The sequence below is a fragment of the Acomys russatus genome, chromosome 19 (assembly GCF_903995435.1).
Source record: "Acomys russatus chromosome 19, mAcoRus1.1, whole genome shotgun sequence".
NCBI classification, from domain to species: Eukaryota; Metazoa; Chordata; class Mammalia; order Rodentia; family Muridae; genus Acomys; species Acomys russatus.
In genome coordinates this window covers 53,404,166-53,420,246 of record NC_067155.1, presented here as the reverse complement: position 1 = coordinate 53,420,246, position 16,081 = coordinate 53,404,166, and the positions used below count along the sequence as shown (strand labels likewise).

At 50.7% G+C, this 16,081-nt stretch overlaps 1 protein-coding gene across 11 annotated transcripts in view; it reads right to left on the bottom strand.

Moving 5' to 3' along the window:
* The window catches only part of Kdm2b (lysine demethylase 2B), a 123,231-nt gene that overhangs the window by 64,747 nt on the left and 42,403 nt on the right, over positions 1 to 16,081 (bottom strand). For all 11 annotated transcript variants that reach the window (XM_051161514.1, XM_051161512.1, XM_051161513.1 and 8 more), the window contains 3 exons: positions 8,792 to 8,907; positions 2,686 to 2,812; positions 735 to 1,219 (listed from right to left, as the gene is read on the bottom strand). In XM_051161514.1, the coding sequence (XP_051017471.1) occupies positions 735 to 1,219; positions 2,686 to 2,812; positions 8,792 to 8,907 (728 nt within the window). The remainder of the gene's footprint in view (positions 1 to 734; positions 1,220 to 2,685; positions 2,813 to 8,791; positions 8,908 to 16,081) is intronic.

Below are 16,081 nucleotides of genomic sequence, written 5' to 3'. Positions count from 1 at the left end.
ACTTTACCTAAGTCCTTGAGACTCTACAAGGCCAACACAGGGTTGCCCAGACAAACCACCAACTCCCTGGGTAGAAACTTGAGCTCAGTTTCTAACACCAGTGGGTCACAAGCTCCCTTGCCCCAGTCAGATATGGAGGCAGCAAGTGGAGACATGGCGCAGCCTCAAAGTGCAGTCTTAGCGATGCTATTACGAGAAGCAGCTCTGCGCAATGGGACACCCAGCAGGCACTCTGGCATGCCCCCCACCTGGATCCTCATCCCAGCTCTACCTGACCCTCAGGCTCTGCTTCCTAATCGGAGAATGCAGATACAGTTGAGATAATGGAAAACTCTTAACCTTAGGCATGCCCATAACCGAGGATTATGAAGGAGGTCACCAGGAGGTGTGAACACATGTGTATATACACACACACACACTCACACACTCAGATTCACGCTCAATGGAATCAACCCTGAATGGCAATCTTTCTCACCAAGACACAGAAGTCAGTCTGCCAAATCCAACAGAAGGCTGTTGCAACACACAGAAAACCTTCTGGGGGTACGGTAGGGGGAGCCTTGAGATTCCAAAAAGGATCCCCAAAGGAGCTGTTGTCACCCACAGAGCAAGCCTCCACCCAGCAGCTAAGTGGCCCCCCAGAGAGGCTTGCCTGGACAGAGTACCATCCCAGAAGCTGGAGCAAGCCCAGAAGAGCTACCCCTAAGCCCAACCCAGCCTCGGTCCCTGCCCACCTTTACACCTTCCAGAAGGGCCTGGGGGTCCTCGATGCCCTCAGGGACACACTTCTTATTCTCTGGAAGAGACTCTAGCTTTTCAACCAGGGCTTTCAGCCCCTTCAGCTCAAATTCGGTGAGGTGAGTCCACTTAGCAGAGACCTCCGTGGCAGGGGAGCCCGTGGGAGTCTTGGGGTACTCTATGGGCGTTGTGGTAGACTTGACACTTTCCTCTGACTCATTGGACAGAGTCCTCTTGAGGAAGCGCATGGCAGGGGCTTTGGGCTTCTTCCCCGTGCTGTCCTGTTCCTCTGAGGGGTTGCTGGTGGGCGAGGTGGAGCCATCGGTGGGTGCCTTGGCTGTTTCATCTGTACCACGCCCTTCCTCCTCTTCCTTTTCCTCCTCCTCTTCTTCCTCCTGGGGCTGCTGCTCACAGGACTCCTCCTCCATCTCCAGCCACGAATCGGATGAAAAGCCGTCTACACTGGTTTTTCGTGGGGCATCTACAGGGAAGACCACAAAATGTAACTACGACTGCTTAAGCTGCGCGGGAAGCTCTGTAGATTCCACTCACCCTTGCTTCAGGGATCTGGTCCAGGCCTCCTACCCTGTAGAACAGCAACGGTCAGCCACACACAGATCCAGATCCCAGCTCTGCCCTTGCCAGTTCTGCTCACCCGCATGGGCTGCTTTACCACTGGTGATATGCCTGGCATTTTATCGTGTTTATACAGATGAGTCAAGGGCAGGGGTAAGTATAATCACTGCTCTTGCAGAGGACCTAGGTTTGGTTCCCAGGACCCACGTGGCAGCTCACAACCACCTGTAACTCCAGTTCTGAGAGATATGATGTTATTCACAATGTTACCCGTATATACACTAAGGCACATACACATTGAAAAAAAGTCAAGGGCTGGCAAGATGGTTGAGTGAGTAAAGGCACTTGCTGCCAAGCCGGTGTGTGTGCACACACATGGGCATACGCACACACACATACACACATGCACATCGAGGTGGAGGGGCAGACAGACTAAATAAATGTAATGTTTAAAACTTTGAAAATAGCCGGGTGGTGGTGGTGGTGCACACCTTTAATCCCAGCACTCAGGAGGCAGAGGCAGGTGGATCTCTGTGAGTTCGGGGCCAGCCTTGTCTACAAAGTGAGTCCAGGATAGCCAAGATGACATAGAGAAAACTTGTCTCAAAAAAACAAAAAAAAGAAAGAAAGAAAAAGAATAAAAGAAAAGAAAGAAAGAAAGAAACACCAAAGACTCCAGGCGGAGGGGGGGCGAGGGGCGTTGGAGGTGGGGGTGGGGGAAGGGGCAGTAGAAGATCCACTGCCCAGCCCCAAACCCCAAAACACCACAAAAGACAAGACCAAAGGAAAGACTTACTAAGAGCAGGGAAAGAGATATTAAAATAAATAAGAGATATTAAAACAAATAAATAAATAAATAAAAATCAGAGTCTGCAGAAGAAATTGCACACATTGTGAGCATGAGATCAACCCATCTCACCTTAGTATCCTGTGAGAGTTGTGCATGTCCCTTGAAGTGCCAACAGCAGGGCGGGACATGCAGCCGAGTCAGTTGCCAGCCCCAGCCACCCCTCCCTTCTGTGTACCGTTAGCCTGGACCTTGGGCACCAGCCATGTGACACAGGCCTGTCCCTACGGGGGCAAACCAACTGGTGACCACAGAGGGACAAAAAGAGCCTGGGATTTTTGTTCTGTGGGATGGTCCTGTTTTATCAACGATGCTGGTGACAGGTTCCTCCATGCATCTGCACAGTCAAGGGAGGGGCCCTGGGAAGGAGGCTCACATGCAGAGCTATTTCCTGAGAGGTCTCCTGTCCAGCATTCTGGCTCCAAAGAAACCCAGGGGAGCCAGGACTGTCCGCAGGTTCCATGACAGAAAGCATTTTCGTCCTGGCCAAGCAGCTGGCTCTGAGCTACGTGTAGGCTACTCACCAATAAGCATTAATTCTCTCTGGTACTCCTGAGTGAGGTAGGAGCGCTGGGTCACACAGTACACGTATCTCTCCAAGACATACCAGCACATCTCATAGTAGAAGGGGTAACGGAACTTGGGCTGAACCTGAAAGTGAAGAGCAGGCAGGCAAGGGGTCAGTTTCCAGGAATAACGGGGAGACGCGTGGCAGCCGGTAGGGTCCCTGAAGCAGAGCTCACCATCATAGCAAGGGCATAAATGCCAAGAGCGAGAAAAATGGGAGGTATCACTGGCAGGGAGGCAAGAGGGAGGCCTGGGAGGGGAGGAGCCAGCAGCATGCATGGATGAGGTGGAGAGAGGCCTGTGGAAGACGTCGCTTTTTCAGCCCCTGAGCTACCCACCCTGAAGGTGAACAGGGCCCATTGCGTGCAGACACACAGTTCTCCCCTGACCTGCTACCAGCACTATGGATACCTGTAAATGGAAGCCCTGCCTGATCCCGACAGCAACAGACAGGGGCTCCTCATTCTAGAATATTCTCTCGTTGACTCTGCTGTCTACTGCCCCCACCCCCACCCCCGAAAAACAAAGGTTCAATCCTTATCCTTCTGCCGACAAGCTATTATACATCCTCCTGAATTCTGGGATGGAGACCAGGAGGGAGCACCACTGCAAATGGTGATGCACAAGGGCAGGACTTCAAGAGCACTCTGCTCCCCACATCCACCTATGATACCTGCCTGCCTTTCCACTAAGGGCTCCAAGGGACACAATTCCCCAAGTGTGACCGAGGTGAGACATCTTGTCACCAGGGTATCATTGGAGGGCCCTCTTGGCAGTTTCTCCCAAGTGAAGAGGCAGGCCATATAAGAACTATAAAAAATGTGAGGACCACAATGGAATTCTGATGGGTGGCAGTCTAGGGCCTATATAGAGGATCTGGCAATGAAAGAAAAAAAGGAAAGAAAGGCCTGCCACCGATGGCCTAGGCATGGAGGAACCTTCTGGAAGCTACTTCCTGAATGGGCATGGAAGCAGTAAGGTGACCTCAGCTCCCACTGTGGGGCGCACCTCCTCCAAGCACAGCCCGGTGGGTCTTGCATCTACTCAACACTCTTTTCCCTTTTCAGAGGGTGTATTGTGTGAAGATCAGAGAGACTCCCTCCTGACCTTCCTCATCCTTCAGAGAGCACCCCCTACCACCAGGTGCCCCTTCCACCGTGACAGCATTACATCCACCTTTTCAACAAAGACCCAAGCCCTCCATGACCCTAGAATACATCTTTCCTGTATTCTCTAAGCCACCCAACTGGAAAAGATCTCCCTGCCTGTCTTCCGTTCCTCATGTACTTCAGCTAACTTCTCCACCCTCAAGCCCTTTCCCCACCTCTTCCACCTGGGGACTGGGTCCCCTTTGATCTCCCTGCTGGGGTGGGTGAGGCGTTTAGGAATGAGATCATGGTTGCCGCATGCTTTTCAGCTCCTTGGGGAGGTGCGCAGAAGCATAACCTGGGGTTTTCCTTGGCTCCAGCTACTTTCTGAGAAACCCAATTTCACTGCTCGGGTGATGTGAATCTTTTTCCCCCCAACAGGTCCTGGTCAGCGCCACACACCCCCCCCCCCGGGGTTTACGCTAGAGAGGGGATCCTGAGCTTCAAGTAGACTCTGACCTCCTACGATGAAAGGTTTGAGGGGAGGGGCTCAGCCCCATCCCTTTTCCAGAGACTGGCCCAAAAGATTTTGAAACAAATTGCCAATCCCTAAATTGCAAGGTGAGGAAAACAGACCCCTGTTCACAACTCCCAACAGTGCACTCAATGGATCAAACTCTTTGAACTTTTCAAATTTTTTTTATTTCTGCACCACTGTGCCTTTGATGGGCACCGTGACACCAGAGAAATTTTCTAGATTGGGGAGGGGGGGGAGAATTAGAGGAGAGGGGGTCTTATTTCAGGAGAGGAAGGAAATTCTCCCCTTTGTTGCTGAACCCAAGGGAAACTAGTTGGGTGAAAATAAGGATGAAGGAATTGAACTTGGTTTGGTCTTTTGTTTTGTTCTGTTTGGGGATCGGGGTGGGGCGGTAAATTTAGGGTTTTTGTTTTGTTTTGTTGTTTTCCAAGAGAGGACTGCAGGAAAAAAAATTTGCAAAAAACAGACTTACAAACAGGTTGTCGCCTTCTACCCTTCGCCTTCAAAAGGTTTCAGCCACATGCCTGGGAACATTAAACACACGATTGCTCAATATTATTTGGTGACAAACCTGGAGCCTCACCAGATCGAGTTGTTAACCAACCTCTGTCGGAAACAAAGGGCAAGGCAGTCGCAGAAGGGGGGAGGGGGGCCCTGAGCCCAGCCTAGAGGACAGTTAATCAACAGTGGATCTCAGGGCTCCAACTGGAGTTCCAAAGGCCCATTTAAGTGGCACTTGCCTGACCTAAGCCATTCCTCAGAGGCCTGAGTCATCCAAGAATTGAGCAGCCTTTGAAAGGAGAGTTGAACAGGCCTCGGTATGTACAGCTAGAATGCCCAGGTCTTAAGAAATTAAAATGCGAGGGTGGGCGGAAGTATCTTAAAATTTTGTTTTTCTCCTGGAAAAAAAAAAAAAAAAAACAATGGGGAAAAAGAAAAAATCCAATGGTGGAAGGGAGGGAAGAGGAAAGGTAAATAATTTGTAGTTTCCAAACAAGAGTTACTGGCTGCAAAGGGAGGGAACAAAATGGGTGCGGCATTACCTTTTCTGGGAAGGCTGTTTTCACTAGAGCCATTAAAGGGAGGGGAAAAAAAGATAAGCATAAGAAAGACAGTAGTTTGATGAGTGATGTCTAGACCATTTCTTCTATTCTCAGTAGCTAACGGGAGCTAAAAGTATGTCACAGTTGTAGTGACGTAATTATGAGAGCCCGCAGCAGTCCATTCTGGTCCCACTCTCCCAGTACCCTGACCCACAGGAGAATTCAAAGGAAGGATGTGGTCCTCTGTCAGTCCCCAGAGGCCTGTAACCTGCTTGTGCCGCCTTATAGGGAGGGGCCCACGACACTGCAGAGTAAGGGTCAACCTGGCATCTAAGCCAGAAAAATGAAAATATTTCCTAAATGTGGAAGATGCTTAGGGTGTTTAGATAACACATCCTGCCATCATCACCTGTAGCTACAAAGGCAAATTCCTTTCCTGAAAACCAAACCTACAGGGAGGGCAAGGGGCTCTGTCCAACATCCTACAATCTGTCCCCAAGCAAAGCCGTGTTTTTAGAACACTCTGGGATAAACTATTTTTAAACAGCCGTCTGTAACCTTCTTTAAAGGAGCTGAGAGGGACAGGAAAGAATTGAGTTGTATCGGGCTGACAAGTAGCCCTGGCATTTTATCTGGTTTCCAAGACTCTCTCCGGGGCCTTTTGTCTGCATTTGGCTCCTAAGACATAAACAATTGGGCCTTGTAGCCAAGCCCCTCTCCAAAGACCAGAAATCAAAGCAGATTAAAATGCCTGCTGCTGCTTGCAGCCCAGTCTGCCCCCAGCCGTCCCTCCATCAGCCCTCCAGCCAACAACCTGATTCAGAGAAGCCAGATGGGTTCCCCCTTGGAGACTGAGGACAGACAGGGGGCCTTGCGGGGAGGGAGCCAATGTGCATCTTGATGTGGCGAGAAACTTCACCAGTGCAAACAGCAGGAAGCAAGCAGCAGGAGAGTTGGGGGGGGGGGGGAAGGGTGTTCCATTACAATGACTCCTGCCTTGAGTGACACCAGCTGGGGAGAGGACCTATGCTCCTGGAGGCTGTGGATGGGGGGGGGGGGGTGCTCTGAGATGCCTAATCAGGTTCCCATGGGAGTTGGCCAGACTCTTTAAGAAATCCCAGTGTGATTCTGGTTTTCAGGAACTGCCTGGAAGGACTGGGCCTGACCTCTCCTCTGGAGTCCTGGGTTTCCACCCACACCTGCTGCTTGGCTGCTCCCAAACTGGCCTGTTTTTCAGGGCTGGCCAAAGAACAGTTGGCCTGAGTCCAGCAGCATCCTACTCAGACTGAAAAGTGATCACTTGTGCCCAAACAGTGCTTTTCTCCCCAAACAGCAAAAGGCACATGTTCCAGATCTGGGCTGAGTGGACCTTTCTAGAGGGGTGACAGAAAGGGGGAAGAAGTCTATGAAACGAGGAGTCTGCACAGGATCTTGGCCAAGGACAACGTAGAGCTGAGCATCAGGAGACAGTAAATCCACAAACTGGAAACGCAGGCGTGCCCTGGGCACCACTCAACACCCGCTCACTTTGACTCTAACGTGTCGATCCATGAAAACGGAGATCCAAACACAAGACCTTTCAGAAAGCTACATTCGGACCAGAGCAGCCAGGGGGATTTCTTTACAGTCTGAGCAGTACTTAGGGGTCAGAAAAGCCAGCTCTGAGGCAAATCCCAAGGTGAAATGGCAGGAGGTCTGTTCACACAATGGAGTTCCGCTCAGTAACCAAACACGCTGGCGTGTGCTGCAACATGGATGGACCTCCACAACGCCACGCTGAGTGAAAAGAGACCAGATACAAAAGGCCACACAGTTCATGATTCCATTTGTTCCAAATGTCCAAAACCAGCCAGTTAGAGGCTGAGAGGAGATCAGGGACTGCCAGGGTTGGAAAAAGGGGAGTAAGAGTGACTGCTAATGGGTACAGCGGTTCCTTGCTGTGTGTGTGTGTCTGTGTGTAATGTGCTAGAACTAGTGGTGGTGGCTACACACCAGAAATGCAGAATTGTATGTTTCAAATGGCAAATTTTATGGGAGGTGAGTTATATCTCAATTCAAAAGTATTTAAGTAGTCACATTAAAAACAAAAGACAAGCCGGTGGTAGTGTGCACACCTTTAATCCCAGCACTCAGGGAGGCAGAGGCAGGGGCATCCCTGTGAGTTCGAGGCCAGCCTGGTCTACAGTGAGACTCCAGGGCAGCCAAGGCTACACAGAAAGACACTATCTCAGGAAAAAAGAAAAAAAAAAAAGAAAGAAGAATGAAAGAGGAGCAAGACTAGGTTGAAATAGGCCCTTTTCACCCCAGGGTGTCAGTTTCTCACCCTTGAGCCTCTCTCAAATGCCTGGAGACATGTGGTCAAGCCACAACCTTGGAAAGAGGGTGGCCAAGTCCCAACCAACCGCCAGTGACATTCAGGAGAAACTCCAGGAACAAAAGGGGCATATGGCCTTTATCTTGGGAGAGATTTGATTGCTGAGAACTCGTCACCTGAGTGGCGGCCCAGTGAGGAGGACGCAGGGAAGCTGAGGCCCAAGAGGTTAGAGCTCAGAAACAGGACAAGAGACCCGGACCCAGGCAGCCTTCCCATCACCCTTTAGAGTCCCACGGGCATGCTTAGGAGAGATGTGATTTTTTTGGACCAGGCTGGGCTTTTTTTTTTTTCTTCCCCAAAGCCCCAGCCCCGCTCCACCCGGGGCTTACTTCAGCAACAAGAGCACCCAAAGTTCCACACACCTTTCTGCATATGCAAAGAAAGCCTGGGCTCTTCCCACCTCTGCTGCTTTCTCAAGACACAACAGCACAGACACTTTTCAGGTACAGATATATAAACAGTAGTTCCACGAAGGGTTGTCTTTGTTTTCTTTTGTTTTATGAGAAATACAGCTAAGACTACTCCCATTCTATGTAGCCATGGCTGGCCTTGAACTTCCGGTCCTCCGGCCTCCACTTCCCAAACACTGAGATTACAAGTATGCATGTACCTACAGTTGTGCCCAGCTTTTCCACAGAGGACTCTGCCTGCCTATGGCCTGAGCTTAAACAGAAAACTCCAGGGCTCCGGGGATGGGCCCTTGTGCAGGATGATCTCACTGCTCGCTGCGGGACCAGAACAGGACAGGCAAGGAACTGAAGAGACACTGAAGAAAGGCCAGCATGCCAGGTGGTGGCGCACGCCTTTAATCCCAGCACTCGGGAGGCAGAGGCAGGCAGATCGCTGTGAGTTCGAGGCCAGCCTGGTCTACAAAGTGAGTCCAGGACTGTCAAGGCTACACAGAGAAACCCTGTCTCAAAAAACAAACAAACAACAACAACAAAAAAAAAAAAAAAAAAAAGGAAAAAGGAAAGAAAGAAAGGCCAGCATCCCGCCCAGTGAGGGAAGGCGCCATCTTACCCGGGTTCTGTCCTCAATCTCATAGATCCGCAGCTGCATGGGCACGTTGAAACTGTGCAGGATGTTCCCGCCGAACACCAGAGAGTCCACAGGAGTGTACACAGCATGGATCCAACCTGAGTCAGGGAGGGCAGAGGAAGATGAGTCCTGGCTCCCCTCAGGAGACTGAAGGGGGGGGGGGGGGAAGGAGACCACAGGAGGGAAGAGGGGGCACGGGCCTGTGCAAGGACATGCGACGCAGATGCCATGACTCCCAGACAGCCTGAGGGATTCAGCGGGCAGCTCCTAGAGACCTCAGCTATCTCCAGGTAGGGGCTAAGTGCCTGTCTTGAAGACCTTGACGGCCAAACCTTCCTCCTGGGACTTGGCTGTAGCCCAGTCCCAACATCCATGCTGAGCCAGGGAGGAGGCCCCGCCTAGGCTGCGCATCTCCCCTCAGACTTTTCTGTAGCCATTCCTTTGAACACTGGTCCCTGAAGGGCAGGACCACTCTGAGTAATGAGTACGGGACCCAGACACCTTTTCCACCAAAGCACACCTGGTTTGCGTGAAGCTCTCCCAGGCCCATTTCCAAACGATCTCTTTAGGCACATTAATGCTGGGACCCCACGTCAGACGTCCCCTCCCCCCATTCTTCCTCATGTACTGCGCACTGTGTCCCTTCTTCTGCACCCTGCAACTGCTTACCGGTGTGGGCTACACTTGTGACCTCCCCAGATGCACGCTAAGGGCTTTCCAGGTCTAGGCTTATTAATCCTTACAGAAGCAATCTCTTTTCGACTGTAATTTATAGGGGAAGAAACTAAAAGGAGGTGTGCCATCTGTAAGTATTCTGAACCCCCAAAGTTATCCTCTATCTAGTTTGTGGAGACTTTATCCAACAATATCACACCTCCATTGGCAGTGGTCACACGGCCAGGGGTAGAAAGGACTGGTGTGGCCTCTGGACGTGAAGCTAGGGGCCATACTGCTTTATAGGACCTCAAAACTGCTATTGTTCAAACAGGCTCAGAGAAGAATCCCTTGCTGCTGGGCCGTGGTGGCGCATGCCTTTAAATCCCAGCACACGGGAGGCAGTGGCAGGCGGATCTCTGTGAGTTCGAGGCCAGCCTGGTCTACAAAGTGAGTCCAGGACAGCCAGGGCTACACAGAGAAGCCCTGCCTGGGGGTGGGGGATAGGGGAACAAGCTGCAGCTGGTTGGTAAGGGGAACGGCCATTTCTAACAGCTCTGCATCGCCCTGGAGGTCCAGGGACCAGGCATGGGAGCACAAAAGAAACAAGGACAGGGGTCGATGATAAGGATGGGGGGGGGGGGGCCACAGGGGGGTGGGGGGGCATTGTCAGAGTGGAAGACAGAAGAGGGCCAGCAGAAGGGAGCCAGCAAACAGGAGCAGACCTCGGACCCCCTCAGCCTCTTTCCCCAAACTTGTGACTAACCACTTCACTCCAAGGAAAGTTCTGGAGATCCAACCTAACCCTAAGCTGCCCAAGTCCAGACAGTTCTAGTCTCTTTCCCACGTGAGGTCTCAGGCTCACGATCTGTACCTGCTGCAGGAACTGGAGCCACCACGTGGGAAGGACACATGGTGGCTCCAAGGCCACCGTTGAACACAGCCACCAGCCCTCCTTGCCAGTGTGGGTAGAGCTAACTATTGTCAGAGACAGGAAAAAAAAAAAAAGCAAGAAAAGTATTGTCACCAACAGCTGGACACCATGGCGTCCAGGGATGTCGGTTCCGCTTTTGCTCTTGGGTCTTGGGCTCAGGCCACCAGCTGCTCTGTGACCAGTGTCACAGGAGTGAACAGTGACAGGAACCATCAATCGTCCTGGGCTTTATGCCCTCTAGGGAAGACAATGATGGTGCCTAAAGAGCCCTGACCTCTGCAATTGCTCGGTATGACTCTGCATCAGCATAAAATGCTATTTACATCCTTTTCCCCACTGTGAGGGGCGGTGTATGTACCTGCCTATGTATGTGCACATGCACCTGTGCATGGAGGCCAGGGCTCAGCATCAAGTGTCTTCCTCTAACACTCTTCACTTTCTGCATCAGGATCTCTCACTGAACCTGGACCTTACTGCTTTGGCACGACTGGCTGGCCAGCGAGTGCCAAAGATCCTCTGTCTCCACTCTGATTGTCAACCCTTGGAGGTGAGGCTACAGACACACAGGAGCCAAGCATCTGTACACTCTAAAACAGAACAAAGTGGCAAAACATCGTCTCCCGCCTTTGCTACCTACCCAAACTCCCATCTTTGCTGAACGGCATTTCTGTGATTTCACCAAGCAGAGCTGTGCTGTCTGCTCCTGACGTCATTACCACTGTCAGCCACACTTAAACAACACTTCCTAAGACTGGACTGGGGATGTGGGGAGCCTCAAGGTCCTTCTCCGATACCTCACACACCCACCTTTCCCACTACCCAAGCCTGAGCTCAGGGAGCTTGCTTCCAGGCTCTCCCCCATGAAACCGTCCCTGTTCTGGCTCTGTATGCCTGCCTGAAGGAGACCATTTCCTTCCTTGTGGGGAACCGGTGAGCAAGAACTAATTGCTACAAGCACTTGCCATTGATGTCAGTTTGGGAGAGGACAATGCCCATAGTAATATGTTCTGGTCACCCTAGCCTCTCCTGCAGGCAGAAATGGAGGCCCACTACGTATCTATCGTCCTGGCATGTGAGCAGAGGAAAACAGAAGGCAGATGCCACTCTAAGTAGGCAGGGAATCTGTATGCCCAGCTTTTCAAGGGATTCTAGAAGCTTCTACCCGCTTTCCTTCGCACCCTAGGCACCACAGGTGGATTGGGCAGACTCCCTCAGATTAAAATGGACGCCGAGCTCCTCTCCCCTGCTCCCATCTGCGCTACTTGTTTCAATCATGCCCTTAGGGAAATTGTGACATTCAAAACCCCATCATCCCCACTCTCCTGAGGGTGGCTCATTCTTGGAAGTACTCTGGGAAGCCAGAAACTGGTAGCCAGGGCTTTAACTGGGCAGGAGAGGCTGGCGTCTGCCATCAGCAATATGACGGCAATAAACGGCTTAAATTCAGGCTGAGCAACCAGGGACAGATGTAGCCATGGAAGGAACACAGTGACCCACAAAAACCTGGGACCTGGGACTTGAGGGGGTGGGGGTGGGGGCCAAGAACAACAAAGTCACAAGAAGTCTCACCCACAACCCCAGTACTCAGAATGTGGTCTACCAGCACGCCTGCCTGCATTTCCACAGGTGCTGTAGAGATGACCTGGCAGGTTCCTGAGCACCCAAACCCCAACCCCTGGGCTGTCAACCAGCAGACGCCGCCGAGCTGCGTCGGACCCAAGGGCACGTTAGGTTCAATGTGCCTCGTGATACAAAAATGGGGAGATCTCACCTGAGAACCTGAGTCTCTTCTCTCCTCACAAGGCCCCAGCCCTGCCTGGTCCTGCAGCGCCAGAGCGAAGCAGCAATTGGCTTGTTTCCCATGCCTCCAGCACCCTCTGCAGTTCGCCTGCTTCGCCATACTCTGCCCTGCTTGTGCCCGTTTTACAGTTGGGACTACCAAAGGCCCAGTTCTGTTACTCTGACAAGGACGCAGAATCACCACTGTGGTCTAGCTGCTGCCGCTGGGTGGTCCTTCTCTCTCAGTGCGGCCTTAGCTGGCCCCATAACTTGATATGTACATCAGCCTGGCCTTGAGCTCACAGAGATCCATCTGCCCATCTGCCTCTGCCTCCAAGTGTTGGGATTAAAGATGTGTGCTACCAACACACCCAGCAAAGTTGTTTCTGGAGATTAAGCAACATTTGGCAGCCCACACTAGCCTCCTCCTGCCTCGGGAGGAAGTGGTTCCCAAGTGACGGGTTTGTTGTTTTTTTTTTTTTTAAGATTTTATTTATTAATTACAGCATGTGTGCCTGCAGGCCAGAAGAGAGCAACAGATCTCACTATAAATGGTTGTGAGCCACCATGTGGTTGCTGGGAATTGAACTCAGGACCTTTAGAAGAACAGCCAGTGTTCTACACCTCTGAGCCATCTCTCCAGGCCTTTTTTTTTTTTTTTTTTTTTAATTTACATTTGTGCTCTGCCTTCATGTATGGATATATACTGTCAGATACCCTGGAACAGGAATTACAGACAGTTGCCAACTGCCCTATGGTGGTAGGATTTGAACCCTGGTATTTCAGAAGAGCAGCCAACGTCCTTAACCGCTGAGCCATCTCTCCAGCGCCCTCAAGTCATGGTTCTTACTCTAAGGCAAGGACAGGGAATACTTTAAGACCAACCTAAGTCTCTTGTCTGAAAAATGCTTCTCAGGCGTGGCACCCTCAGGTATACTTAACAGGGTCCCCATACTGGGACTAACCTATATGATTGCCACCCAGCTAGAAAAACACCCAAGAGGGAGGGAGGGAGGGAGGGAGGGAGGAAGGAAGGGAGGAAAAAAAAATCATAGGTCCCCTCAGTCCCTCCCTTCATTCTAGAAACCAGCCTAGCTCTAAGAACATTTGCTATGCGGAGTGTTTTAAGCACAGAACTTGGGATGCAGGATTAAGAAGGCCGATCATGAGTTCAAAGTCATCTTCCACTCTAACTAGCTTGAAGCCAGCCTGGACTACACGAGACCCTCTCACGAAAACCAACCACCCAAAAAAAGATGAGATGTTTGTTGGTTGATTGAGCTTTATTTGGTTTGGTTAAGTGAGAAAATAGGCTTCCCAAAGTCACATGGCCAGGAAAGGCAAACAGCAGGATACGGGTCTCCTGAACCCAGGCTAATGGGGTAGGACAGGTGAAGAGGTGTAAAAACTTGGTACACCCAGGTCCCTAGACCTGACTCAGACACTTATGAATTGAGGAACAGACCTTAAGTCAGGTATCTTTATTTTGGGGGTAAAGGGTATAGGTAAAAGAGGAGGTTGTGTCTTTCCTTATACACTGTAGTACGTCTAAAATGTTTCCTGCTCAGAGCTAGTACCCATGTCTCACCTGGACTGGTGCAGCCAGAAGGCGAGGCCTAGCCATAAGTACGGAAAAGAGATGCCCCTGGGCTTGTCCTGATGCTGCCCCCTGACTTCCTTGTCTGCCATTCACACTTGCTGCTAATGACCAGGCTAAGCCAACCCAGCAGTCTCCTCTTAACTAGATGCTCCTGGCACCCCGACACTGTGCTGCCGTTGGCTCTGCCTCAGGGTTGGCCAGCAGATGCACACAACACACCCAGCATGGCCCTTGTTTTGGGGCTTCCTACTGCTCAGTCAATCCCATGGAACTTTCCTGGCCTGCCCAGGGACAGAGGCACCGGCCCTGAACCACACATAGATCCTCTGCCTTCAGACACAGGGATAAAAGGTGACGTATAGGCCAGGAGTCGTGGCACACACCTGTAATCCCAGGCAGAGAGGCAGGCGGATCTCTGTGAGTTCAAGGCCAGCCTGGTCTACAAAGCAAGTCCAGGACAGCCAAGGCTATACAGAGAAACCCTGTCTCTGAAAACAAAACAAAAAGCTGACACAGGGAACCACTCTGACCCACGAGCATCCTACAATCTTTCAAAGAACTGGAGACCTGCCGAGTGACAAAAGTGGACCACTCAGGGCTTAAGGCAGCAAGCAGAAAGCACATCTAAAGTCACTAGGATGTGTCTGAAATGCTATCGGTCATTTGGTAGTTCTTTTACTCAGTGTAGGTGAGACCATGGGTTCATTTCTCAGCAAAGATGGACAGACAGACAGACAAGACAGTTTCAATGTGAAGGCTGGCCATTGTGGTATATGTCCCAACCTCTGAAAGGCAGAGTCAACAAGATCCTTAGTTCTAGTCCACCCTGGGCTATATATCAAAGTGCTGTCTCAAACTAGATATGGTGCCACATGCCTGCAATCACAGCACTTTGGAAGTAGAGGCAAGAGGATCAAGAGTTAAAGATCTTTCTCAGCTGCAAAACGAAATCAAAGCCAATCTAGCTCACGTTAGACCCTGCCTCGACAACCCTTCATTCCCCATCCACAACAAGGTTGCCTAAAAAAGAGAAAAACAAACAAACAAGAACAACAACAAAAAGGGAATTAAAATTTAAGATCATCACTATGGAAACAAAAACTTGGGTCAGAGGTGAAAGAGACCAGAATTAGATTCTCCAACACAGAAACACCTCCATGAGCCCAAGGCTCTCTCCATGTAAAAACACAAGTGGACTATTCGTACATCTCAAATGTGTGTGTATCCGTAGATCAAAGGGTTTAGATGCTGGAGGGAGTTTCCAGGTCCCTAGAGGAACTGGAACGTGTGTGTGTGTGTGTGTGTGTGTGTGTGTGTGTGTGTGTGTGTGTGTCTGTCTGTCTGTCTGTCTGTCTGTCTGTCTGTCTGTCTGTCTATCTGTATCTGTGGTGTGTCTCTGTATGTCACCAAGGTCTACGAAATCTAAGAGTTCAACTCTTGGGGCCACCAAGTCCAATGCCCTGAGTTTGAGAACCATGACCCACATGGTGGAAGGAGAAGAGCCAGCTCCCAGAAGCCTCTAGACTCTACCTCCTGACACACATACACACAAAACAAATACAGAAACAAAATACAACTCTAACCTTTTAATGCTGCCTGGTAACAACAAAGTAAGAAAAATAAAGATGGAGGTAGATTTTTCAGACTCACTCAAGCTTAAAGCACCGCTCTTTCTTTGAAATATATTCCTGTCAGCCCTGCTGACACATGATCTGCTTCTACGATTTCAACCAACCACAAGTCATCGATGCCCAGGGGCAAAAATGTTTCTGTAACGACTATACACAGACCTTTCCCTTGTCACTCCCTAAGTAACGGAGCAACTCTTTACATGGTAATACACTGTCACTGTATTAGGTCTTTTATTTTGTTCTCTTTTTCATTTGTTTCATTGTTTGTTTTTTTTTTTTCTAGACAGGGTTTCTCTGTGTAGCCTTGGCTGTCCTGGAACTCACTCTGTAGACCAAGCTTACTCACAGAGGACTGCCTGCCTCTGCCTCTCAAGTGCTGGGATTAAAGGCATGTGCTTGAATTAGGTCTTACTCCTGATCTCTTTTCCTTTTTTGGGGGGGGGGGGTGGGGGGGGAGTTGGTTTTGGTTTTTTGAGACAAGGTTTCTCTGTGTAGCCTTGGCTCTCCTGGACTCGCTTTGTAGACCAGGCTGGCCTCAAACTCACAGCCTGCCTCTGCCTCCCGAGTGCTGGGATTAAAGGTATGCGTTACCATGCCCAGCTTATTCCTGATCTCAAGACTGGTTTTAGTACCCACAAGCCACCTTAGAACCAGCCTTTTTTACCTGGCCAGTT